Raw genomic sequence first — 12790 nt, forward strand, 5'->3', positions numbered from 1 at the left:
TTGTAGTTTCCAGTGTACACATTTTGTAATTATTTTAAGGTTATTCCTAAGTATTTTATTCTTTTTGGTGTTATTATAAATGGGATTGTTTTCTTCATTTCATTTTCAGATTCTTCATTCCTAGAGTATAGAAATACAACTGATATTTAATATAATGATCTCATATCTTCCACTTTAGCTGGACTCATTTATTAGCTCCAAAGTGTTTTTTGCAGATTTCATTGGATTTTATGTATACAAGATCATGTTATCTGCGAATAAAGACAGCTTTACTTCTTTCTTTCCAATGCTATGCCTTTTATTTCTTTTCCTTTTCCTTTTTATTGATGTTAGCATGATTTATTTTTTGGTATACAGCATAATCCATAGCTCTTTGCTCTTAGAGTGCTATATCTTTTACTTCTAATTAATTTGTGTTTTGTATTTGAAGTGCATTTCTTGTAGGCGGCATGTAAGTTGGGCCTTTCTGTCGAGATCCGATTTAGAGAGAGCCAGGCTGCCAGGGGATGCGTAGTTACGCTGGGGTCCAATGGGAGTTACTACCCATCAGACTTGCCTTCAGGCAGTAATAGCCATGCTATGGTAGATGAATAAACCTACATCTCCCAGATGACTCCTCATTACTGAGCCTCAAATGGACAGTGGTAAATTGCTTATGTAATGTAACCAGTATTGGCTTCCACAAAGAACTCTTCTTTCTAAGAAATCTCTGTTTTGGTATCTACCTCTCTTCCTGTCTTTGTCTCTTTCAACAGTGTATTATAGTTATTGACGTATTGCTGTATGTTCCCTTCTAGATCATAAACTTCTCTAGGGCAACTGTTATAGTCACCATACATGTAATATGGAGCCTTACATAGCAGTGGCCTTCTCTCAGGACTTAGTAAATGAGTAATTTAGAACATTTTGACAACTTAAGACTTAAGATTTCTTTACAACTGTAAATGAATTGTTGATATTTTTGATCATGCTGACTCTACTGTAGAACCTTCTCTTCAGTTAGAAAGCCTTGCTGTTGCTGCTAGATCGGCTACCATCATCCATTGAGTCCCTCAGATACTTCTGATGTCCTTGAAGTCAATTTCTGCTCATGGTGTTCTTACCGTAAATATGTAAGAGAATGGCTTTTTTTCAAAGTAGTCAGTGTGAAATGAATCTTAATTATTTCATGTATGCTACAGTAGGTTTGCCTTCAGTCCTATAGACTATTATGCATATTCTAAATGGTGGCCAATTTCATCAAATCTGTCATGAGTCGTTTTACCATCTTGAGTGCAATACTATTTCTTCCTGGAAAATATACTTTCATTCCAAAACTATAACTAATAAATAATGTTTGTAATCAGAGCTCTCTTTGTTAACTTGCAAACCTCTTGTATAGTGCCTTCAAGTTCTACTCTTGGTTTTTACTTAACTCAATGTATTCTGAAAAGGCCATTGTAAACGTCTTATAATTTATTTTAATTAGAACCTGTACTTACTGCTAGCCATGTGTTAGAAAACAATAATACCATCTGTCCTGGTGTTGATGGCTTCCAGAAGAACAGCTGGGCCATGAGGATTTGAATTCAGCTAGACAGTTCCTAGGTATGATTTTATCTAGCAGGTGCAAGATGGACACTCATTTCATCAAATATTTTGCCATGTCTCTGTAAGCCAAATCGGAAAGAGCTCTCTAATTCTTTGAAGCCCACCCAAAGAGTTCACATACCAGAATCTAACTAATGAAAACATTTCAGAGATTATCCTGGAAGTCTTGCAGATATATCAGTTTGGTTTATGTATTTGTTTGCTGGAAAAAAAAATGTGTTCTTTAATGCTTTATTGCAAATGAGATGGAAGTAATTATTCATTTTGTGTAATAAATATAAAATGCTATAAGCAAATGAAGCACATGCATATTAAAAATTTTAGGTGAAAAACTCTTGAAGACTAGAATTCTTATAGAAATGATCCCAAATATACACTTATTCCATAGCAATGTTATTATATACAAACAGTCTATTTGCCCTACTTTTAATGCATAGAAAAGAAAAAGAAGCATGGAAAAGAAACATCCATTTGGTATATGACAAGCAAAAACAAGACAGAACAAAATCTGCCCTTTTCAGAAAGTGAGATTCATGGTTATGTAGAACTTGAAGACTAGCAAGCAAATGTAAATGATGGTTCCAAGCTCATATATATTCAACAAAGACAAACATCTGAAAGAGGCAGAGAGAATTATGGCGCCGTCTCCCTCCTAATAGTGATCGTGGCTTTGACTATAGAAAAACACTTTTGTAACTTTCAGATTCATTCATTCACATTTATTAGACGTTATTTTATACCAGAAAATTGGGGGGAGTGCTTTTTCATACATTCTTATTTAAGTCAGTCCTAATAACAGACAAAAAGGAAATCTAAAGCTCAGGGAAGTGAAGAAAGGTTTTAAATTTGTACAGGTAATTGACTTTATTTTTATCATGTTTAGGAACATCTTGCTTCAGTGCCTGTGTTTTATCAAAATTAATCTCATTCATTTCTTGTCACTCTCCGAGATGCACTTTAAGTGAGGAAACTGAAATTTAGGAATATTAAGTGACTTGCTCACAATCGCGCAGCTAATGTGTGACTGTGGTTGAAATGGTTAACAAAGCCCATTCCCCGGCTGCAGCAGAATTTGAATCGTTAATTCTAACTCAGTAACCTTGGGTACCAACATGAAATGGTATTTGATCAACTAGATTGTGTAAAACAGACCCCTGACTGTTAACTTGCGTCTGACCTGGAAGGGTTGTAAATGAACTAGAACACCCGATGGAGGCTTTATGCTTTGGGCTTTCCTGAGAGTGGTCACTGGCACATCTTTGACAAGACCCTGCAAACTGTGCCTATGGAATTATTACAAAAGGTATTGGCTCTTGTGGAACACGAAGCTTCTTCCTAAGCCAGAAAGGGCATCTCCTACAACTCCCCAGTGAGTCTCTTTTTGCACTTCGGCTGTCACCTAGGAAGAAGGTAACCCCTGCAGCAATCTATTATTAATTGCTCTGTGGACTACAGCAAGACTCCCACCGAAAGTAACAGCCCATGCTGGTGGCTATGGTTCCAGCCTCTAGACTGATGCCAGCTGTGGCCTGTAGTCGCCTGATGAGTCTGCATGCATAGCTAAAGTTCAGAAGGTCCCCTGCTCTGGACTACGGAGTGAGAAAGATAGAATTTGAGACTAACTCTCCTGTCTCCAAGTGCTTGTTCTGTATATCACAGCTGCTTTATCTTAATGTGCTTTATTTTACCTTAGAAACTCAGAGCTTATTTACCTTTATTGTTTACCATTTAATGCCACTCCAGGTTAGTGTGTAGGCCGCTTATGGCAGAGCCAGGTTTGGCAGCATCTCTAGCATTGACACGTAGCTGCCCAACGTTTCCCTCTGTCTTGAATCCAAGTTTATTCCTGGAAATTCAGATGAGATAATATTCCTGTTGATTGTTTGGGGACTTGTGTGGCATATAGAATGGTGGTACCAGTTCTTTTTTTACTTTTGGCTAATTGAAGAGAGAGATCTCCTGAATTATTATTATAATATTTTTTCTCCTCCTCTTCTTTTCCCAGGCAGCCTCCTGCCAGTGAGTCTCATTGGAGAATGTTGCTGCAAGACATGTTAGCTATGCAGCAGAATGTTTACACGTGTCTAGATCCTGCTGCTTGCTATGAGGTAACTCTACCAGAACTTATTTCCTTTGATTTAGAAATTTTGGTTGTCACAGATCGTTTATCGTACACAAAGGCGATGACCAGAAAAGGTTCTCATTTGAACTTTTTTGTTAAATAAGCCAGAGTATCTCTTGTGTCGCTGTGCTATGGCACTGCAAAGCGTGGCCCATTGATAAAATGAGAGTTACAATCTCTACTCTGTGAAATAGTTTGGTATTTTAATTCAAAGTGATTTTAACAAAAGAGCACTAATGTAGACTGTTGAGAAATGAATGGTTTTATATTTGAACTGCAGGTTTTTAAATGCTTGAATGAGCCTAAAGTTTATATTTATGGTCTCAGACCATGTACAGCTGCCACAAACTTCCCTTTTTTTATCTAACACAAAACCTGAAATCCAATTTCAGGAGAAAAGAAATCTGGGTCCAAAATGTAATTCTCGTTAGATATGTCTAAAGTAGTGTTTTTAAGTTGGAGTGGTATTATTTTGGCATTTTCCAGTTTCTGATTCTGGTTGAAAAATTGGTATTATGTATGTTACACTTGAACTAGCTCCTGTGTAATTTGTCATTAATAACTTGTCATATTAAATTGATTTTGTTATATCTTAACATCTTCCTATTAGGATTTGATATTGTAATGACTTCTGGCCATTAGTCTCTCTCCTTAGAGAAAACATTTGAAAGCATATTATAACTGTTTTGAAATGGTTCTAGACGATAGTAATACAGATTTGGCAAACATATTTTTAAATACTAGTTTAGTACCTTTTAAATTATGCTGTATTGTCTTACTGACTTTTTGGCCATTATGTTAGGTTTTGATGTCCTTGAAAAATAATTTGAAAGTTCAATGGCACAATTTTGAAAATGTTATACAGCCTAAATAGCAGAAATCTATATTGTTGATTTTAGAAAACCTTTTAGAGTGAGTGAATTATATTTTTCTATATTGGACAGTGACTTCTTATGGCTTACTTGAATAAACCAAAGTAATAGAGAAACTGTTACATCTAAGTCATTTGGGTCACTGAGAGTAAGCCATTTTCACCTGTCAGATATAAGTAATGAGGGTTATTTATTGATAATATGCTTTCTATCACAATATGTATTTTATAGCATATCCCTCGTAGGCATTAATAATTTTATCTGTATCAGCAATTTCAATAAAGGCCTGACTAATGATACCTTCCCCAGAAGCCTAGAAACAAGTGAAAATAAGGGAATCCTATGAAAATTGGATAGTTTTATTATAAGGAAACTCTTGTTTCCTCGTGAAATCTTTTTTTCATTTCTTTTATTCTGTCTTCATCCAACAGTGGCATCATGGGAAAGAGCATTCTTACAGAAGTTCTCGTACTAATTATATATTGATGTCATTAGTATAGGTTTAAAAGGATCTCTTAGAGAGTTTTCTGGAGCCTTTTTTTTTACCCCCAGAGATGGTATTATTATTTTTAAAATATTTTTTATTTTTCAATTATGATTGGCATCTGGAGTCTTTTTTGCATAAGGGGCATTTGCCCTTTGCCTGTCTTAAATGTTTTATGTGTTGCCAAGTTATTATTATATATGATTTATCTTTTACATTGCTATTTAGAATTTTTAAAAATTTTATGGCTATTTTTTCTTATGGTTTCTGTCTTTTGTGTCATCCTTTAAAAAGCCTTTAATTCTCAAGACATTAAAATAGTTTTTCATATTGTTTCTTACTAATTTTAATAATCTCAATTATTAAAAAAAGTGTTAATTGATGCTCTTAGTTGTCTAGTTGAATACAGTGATATTTGCATGAATACCTTCCATCAGTTGCTCTTGTTTTAGTTAAATAGTTTTAAATTTGCAGATTGAAAAATAGCTCAATGTTATATGGTATATTGTAATTTTAATGATTAGGTGTAAGTATAACATTGGCAGCTTGGCTTTTTAGTTTGTAGACTTAATGGAGATGCTTTAAGCAGTCATAAATTATATGTATCACTTTCAAAGATGTTCTTTTAAAAAATTGAAATGGTTATAAATAGTTTAAGCAGAGTGGACTATATTGAGTTTAGGACAGTACGTCTAATGGATCCTATTTTGTTTTTCTATTTTGAATTACAGTTGATATTCAATATTATTGTGTTAGTTCCAGGTGTAGAGCATAGTGGTTAGACATTTATGTAATTTACAAAGTGTGGATCCTGTTTTTAATGAGAATGAACTTTAGATATTTTACTTAAGTAGTCATTTTCATGCAGTTAAAAATTATGCATAAAATTGGTTTGTTCACTTAATTTATTTTTTCCTCTTCCTAAAAGAGGGATTTTTTTTAATTGAGGTGAAATCACGCAATATAACCTTAACCGTTTTACAGTGTACTTCATCGTCGTTTAGTTCATTCACAGTGTTGTGCAGTGGCCACCTCTGATAGGGATACGTTTTTATTTCATTTGGCTGTCAGAGCTTTCGTTTGGTTAGAATCTAATCCTCCTTCTTTAAGCATTTATTCCAGTTTCTTTTTTCCCCAGATATTTACAGAAAGCCTTCTGTGTTCCAGTCGCCTTGAAAATATTCACCTGGCTGGGCAGATGATGCACTGCAGTGCTTGCTCAGTGAATCCGCCGCCCGGCGTGGCCCAGAAAGGCAAAACCCAGTACAGGGTCAGCTACGAGAAGAGTATTGACTTGGTTTTGGCTGCCAGCAGAGAGTATTTCAATTCTTCCACCAGCCTCACAGATAGCTGCATGGATCTGGCCAGGTACAGAACTATATTCTTCCGTGAGAGAGCGCGGTCATGTCAGAATCCACAAACTCCATTATTGGTTTTATGCTTTACTTTACACACTATTTTATCACAAGGATAAATAGACTGTGCTGTGTGGGGCACAGTTATTTATTGTTTAATATAGAAAGAAAACTTAGTTATGATTATTCGACTTCCTCGTGACCCCTTTTTTCCAGTACGCCTTCCCATAGTCCTTTTTGCTGATTATCTGTAAAGTTGTACTTCTCTTCTGTTGGAAGAGATTCATGTGGTAGCCTGAAAATTCAAGTTCTGTAAATTTCCTGCCCATTGAGGTGGTATCTGTAGCCCTTACATGGCTTTTGCTCTGTTTAGGGACACACCTTCTAATCACCTGATTAGATGATAAAGCGCAAAATTCTCTTCCAGACATTTAGTTCCCCTCTTGGCCTGCTGTACTGGAAAATTCATCAGTCATCTTTTTACTATTGATTCTAGCTTTTTTTGCATAAGGGACATTTACCCTTTGTCTGTCTTAAATGTTTTATCTGTGCTGCCAAGTTTTTATTATATATGGTTTATCTATATATGCAATTCAGAATTTTTTAAAAATTTGATTGATATTCTTTTCTCTTATGGTTTCTATATTTTGTGTCATCCTTTGAAAAGCCTTTAATTCCCAAGGCCATTAAAATCGTTTTTCATATTGTTTCTTACTTCTTTTATGGTTTATTTTTACACTGAAATTTTGGGCCCATTTGCAATTTATTTTGATGTAATGTTTAGATTTACCCTCCTCCCCACCCCTCAAGGACATAGTTGTTTCAACTCTAGCAAAACTTAGAGGTAACTTTTTTTAAGTGGTGTCTTACCACAGAGAGAATCATGTTTTCTCAGAACATGTTATTGAACCTGACAAAGTTATTCAAATAGTTAGTATATTTTTTCTTTTCTCTCTAGGGATTGTATCTCAGATGATGAAAATGTCAAATAGAATAGCCTTTGAAACTGGGAGTTGTGGTTGACCTAAATCTTTTTGGCAGATGTTTTCATAGATCATTATAAAAACTATACTTCCTGTATTTCCTCTTCATTCCATCTATCTTTCTCCCACAAGGACACACGTTGATTTAAAAAAGATATCATGTGTGTGATGTGGCTCCAAATTCATTGAGACCTCTGTGTTTGGATATATTTAAATGTTCACAGTTGTATTAATATAGAATATAGCCCATATATTCTTAAATTATTTTTTATTAACTAAATTATTAAATTATTATTTATTAACTAAATTATCATTTATTAATACATTTTCTTATTGAGGAAGCAATACATTACAAGATAAAATAGCCAAACAGTATAGAAAGCATATATATTGATAAGTCTTTTTCCTCATTCTAGTTTTCTTGACTTTATCCCTCAGCAGTTTATCCCTTAAATCACTTTCCTGTGTATGCCTCTAAAATATTAAATGCTACCTCCTTTTTTCAGTCATAAGTATGTGCTTTCTCCTTCTACATACCTTTCTGTATCTTTGTTTTTTACTTATGATCTATATTGAAGGTTTTTTCATATGAGTTACACGTAGGTTTGTAGTATTCTTTTTTGATATTTGTTGACTATTCCATTGCTTAATTTTTATAGAATTTAATTAATGAGTTCCTGATTTAGTGTATTTTCTTTTAAAAACATTGTGAATATTCGTAATTATATCTGGGTATGTGTGAGCCTATCTATATGATAAGTTCCTAAAAGTGAAATTCTTGAGTTCAAAGGTAAGTGCAGTTAGAATTTTGGTAGATACTTCAAAGAAGTTATGTACCTTATACACCTGAATTGGCGGTATATGTTAGTCCTCATCTGACTTCATCGTACAATTTTGCAAGAGCAAGAGAAGCCTGTGTCTGCCGCTCCTTCGCCTCGGTGTGTACTGTATTCCTCTGATGGTCCGTGATCTTGGCATCCCTGGCCCCTCATGGCCTGGTCTCCAGCTTGACTTTCTGATCTCTTGTTCCAGCGTTCTCCTGCACACACCTTTCCAACGTAAATTTATTCGTTTATGAAAATATTTATTAAGTATGCTCTCTGCATTTGAAAATATTGTTTGGAATACTCCAAAGATATCACAGATTCTTAGATTAGCAAATCAGAGACTTTCTCCTATATTTATCTCAGTACCGCTTTACCAACTGATTCCTTTTTTGATCAGAAAAGTCTCTTGTGCAGTTTCTTAGGTTATTCTTTCAGGAAGAGAGACAGTTGTCACTGAATCAAGATATTTCTGTTTTTCCTAGAAGAATAGCTGGAAATTATCTGCATTCTGAATATTTTTTTTTAATCCTTTCTAATATGGCCATGACCTTTGGCGTCAACAGTAAGAAGAGCACTAAACACAGAATTAACATGTCTTGCTCCATTCCCTGGCCCCATGCCGTGCTGCTGATGTAACTCTGCACAAATCTCTTCACCTCTCTGGGCTTCAGTTTTGGCTTTCTTAAAAAGCAGATAATGATATTTGCCTATCACAAAGCCTTGTTACAAGGATTAAACAAGATAACAGAAAACATCTAGCAGAATACTTGGAATGTAGTAGGCTTTTAATAAATATGTGCTGGGTCTCGTGTTGAATATAGAAAAACAGCTTAACCAAACATATGTTACTTCGTCTTTTAAAAAATTTATCTTATTTCTCTTAGGTGCTGCTTACAGCTGATAACAGATAGACCTGCTGTTATTCAAGAAGAGCTAGATCTTATCCAAGCTCTTGGATGTCTTGAAGAATTTGGGGTAAAGATCCTGCCTTTGCAAGGTGAGTTTTCTGCTTGGTGTTGCACTCTTATTATTTTGCATTAATTTGCTAGGGTTCCTTTTTAGTTTCTTAAACCAAAGAGTACTTTTGGTTATATAATCCAGTGGCAATGGAGCCTGCCCTCTGCACCATTTTTCAAATGAAATTTAAGTGGAAATCCAAAAGGAAAAAAATAAAGCCAACATTTTATAACAAATTTCTTTTTTAAGTTCACAGTTATGACATTAAAAGAAATAGCATTAGGAATAGCAGTGAGACTATAGAAATCGGGAATTATGGATGAGAGTTTAAGACTTATATTAGTTTTAGTATACAGTTTATTTCTGTATTTTGTTTCAGTTAACATAGATTTAGAAGTAGCTATAAATGATAATAGTTTATTTCTTTTTATGCTTGCTACAGAATATTCTTTAAGTCAATACTGTTATTTTAACAGTATGACAGGGAATGACAGGAAGTTCTTGTTTAGAGTTTAATTATTAGCAATATCTTAACATTGCTCAGGCTCTTTGACCTCAATGTAAGCGTTAGGTAAATACCAGCCAGAACCAGCCCATTATCACACAATCACTTGTTACTGTCTACGTCCTACTGCGAGTACAGTGTGCACCTCCCATCATCCTGACCCTTAACCTGACAGGAGGGAGGTAGATGTTCTGTTTCTTCAAACCCTGGACATCACTCAGTGCCCTAAGTGAAGTGGGCAGCTTGGTTATTAACAGTTTGCTTAGCCGACTTCACGGTAATCTCTTATCTTTATTCTTAACTCTAGAAATGTTTAGAATTAAGGGTAGGGGAGGTAGGGCTGAGTTCCTTCCATCTCTCTGGATTTTGGTAAATTTTCACCAAAATTATTTTTCCTTTTCTTTAATCTCTAAGTACCTTTGGAGTGATGGATGGCCTGTGATAGGTTCCTTGGTGTCTTTGTCCTCTGTAGTGTTTTGAGTCAGATGGATCTTAGCGGATATCTTAGGGAATGCCACCAGAGACATTCTTGTGTTTTCGTGTGGGTTTCCATTGTAGATTTACAAAAAATTAAAGTTCTGCTTGTCAGGCAAATTTATTAGACTTGATAAGGTAGTATTACTATTATCTCGAATACCATTGTTTGGAAATAATTTGTACGTGATTATAAATATCTCAAAGCATCTTAAACAAGTATAGTAAAGGTGATTGATAAATCACTAGACAGTTCTATTTAGTTGTATCACTCATGGAATTTTCGAGTTCAGAGCTTCTTAAAATTATGAAGATTAATCAGTTATTAAGAAGCATTTTCAGTTTATTCTCAAGTGTCTTAAATCATTAACTACCCTCCCAGCAAAAGTTATATTTTTAATTGAAGTTTTCAGTCACAATAGAGTCCAGAGCACTGCAAAACTAGCTCTTCTCATATCTCTTGTTAGGCCAAGTCGTTACAGCTTCCTCTCCCTCATTTCTTTCTCTTTCTCTCCCTCCTTTCCTCCCTCCCTTCCTCTTTCCCTCTCTCCTGTCCCTGCTAGTTATTTAATCTAAACAAATTGGTATACTGCAAAACATTTTTCTTACAGTTCTCCCAAATGCTACTGAACTGTGAAATAGTAAATTGAGCTCCGATTTTTCGTGGTGCTCAATTAGCTGTAGTTTTGTTGGCAGTATTTGCCTATCAGCTGATGAGTTTGAATATCCGTAACCAAACCTGCACTCCTGCCGTAGCTTCTGAGAAATTTCCTGACTGAGGAGTGTCTTAAAAATGACATTTGCTTTCATGTCTTGACAGCTTTCCAGCTTAATGTATTGATTTGAAGTTTCTTATTAGAATGACTGTCAGAAAATCTTCCGGGTGTGGAGACAAAGTATTGCCTTTATGTACCGTTTTTTATTTTAATACCATGGATACAATTTAAGTTTAAGCTGTTTTTGTATTCGTCAGTAATACTGGACAAGCAAAGTAACTTGATATTTCAAGATTTATGGTCCAGGTATTTTAATTGTAGTCTAATAGTTCATTTTGTCTCTTTGTTTCAAAGCCTTCTTTGTCTATACTCCCGGAGCTGCTGTTTTTAATCAGGTGAAGGCTAGTGGTACTAGCTAAATTAGAAGTAATTAGTTAATAGAAACAGAGACAGAAATATTATGTAAAAATGGTTCCTCTTGTGTATGAGTCTTCTATGAAGTGTTCATATGTGTACATGTGCGTGCTTTTCCTCGTATCTTGAGTGTTTATGTTTGTGTAAATTATTCTTACTATTCACATGAGCAGGTTTAGGATAGTTCGGTTGCCCCCCAGATTCCTTCTATAATAGGGGAAGTCAGTTTTCCCGGTGTACAGCAATGTGGTTAAACCAGCCTGGAGCCAGTTTTGCCACTTAGTGTCGGTAACTGGGCAGGAATCTTAACCTTTCTTTGTGTTTAAGTTTCATCATTTATAGAATAGGGACACTAATCAGCACCTTACAGAAGATTCCGTCACACGCTTACAGGGCCTGGGACGCTGTAAGGGCTCCACAAGCACCTGCTGTCAGTGTTTTGTTTTACTCGCAGGTACCTTGTCCGTGATGGTAGAATGAAAGCGGACGTGCTTGCTTTGTCATTCTCCCTCTGTCCCTCCCAGCCATCTCCTCATTCTCCTCTTTTCCTCCCTTTCCCTTCCGTTCCATAAACATCAGTTTAGGCACTTTTTTTTTTTCTTTCCTTTCTCAGGAACCGAAATAATGAAGGGAATAAGGGCCACTTCCCGACTTAGAGGGACTGACATATGACAACAAGACAGTAACACCAGTGTCACGTATGAGTTTAAATTCCGATTCAGCCACTTTGAGCTCTGTGACCTGGGACAACTTAATGTCTTTGAATTTCACCTTCCTCAGATGGGGGTAATAAATATTCCTCTGATAGTCTGAAAGTTATATCCCAAAACACTGAAAATCCTTACATTAGATGATCCCATACTTAATTAGCATTTTTGTGACTATGTTGGTAATAATAATAACTAATATTTCTTGAGTGATTTTTATGTTCTAAGTATACTTGGCATGTACTTATTAATTCTCATACATACCCTGTGAGGTAGTGACCTATTTCCAGTTTATAGCTTGCTTAAGTCACACAACTAGGTAAAAGTGTAGCTAGAATTCACGTGTAGGTAGTCTGGCTCCAGAACTCCATTTATAAACTGTGAACAGTACTGTTGAAGAAGTGTGAAAGTAAGAGATGATTTGCAAAGGAAGCTGGCTTATTCTCTTACTCATCAACTAGACCAGTGGTCCGCAACCTTTGTGGCACCAGGAACCGGCGCTTCTATGGGAATCTAATGCCTGATGATCTGAGGCGGAGCTGAGATGGTGATGCTGGCGCTGGGGAGCAGCTGCAGATACAGATGAAGCTTCACTCGCTCACTTGCCACTCACCTCCTGCTCCATGTCCCGGTTCCTATCAGGCCTCGGACTGATACCGGTCCGCAGCCCAGGGGTTGGGGACCCCTGAGCCAAATGACTAACTGCTGCATTGTTGTCGCCGTCCTCACCTGTCCAGTTCAGATTTGTGCTTCAGCAGTGTCACAGTTAACTGTATATATTGTG

General features: G+C 35.9%; 1 protein-coding gene across 1 annotated transcript in view; it reads left to right on the forward strand.

The window, feature by feature from the left end:
- The window catches only part of NBAS (neuroblastoma amplified sequence), a 267834-nt gene that overhangs the window by 112687 nt on the left and 142357 nt on the right, over nt 1-12790 (forward strand). Inside the window, 3 exon segments of the mRNA XM_023528505.1 lie at nt 3596-3698; nt 6207-6436; nt 9118-9230. Of these exon segments, the coding sequence (XP_023384273.1) occupies nt 3596-3698; nt 6207-6436; nt 9118-9230 (446 nt within the window).

The sequence above is a fragment of the Pteropus vampyrus genome, unplaced genomic scaffold (assembly GCF_000151845.1).
Source record: "Pteropus vampyrus isolate Shadow unplaced genomic scaffold, Pvam_2.0 Scaffold28, whole genome shotgun sequence".
Classification (NCBI taxonomy): Eukaryota; Metazoa; Chordata; class Mammalia; order Chiroptera; family Pteropodidae; genus Pteropus; species Pteropus vampyrus.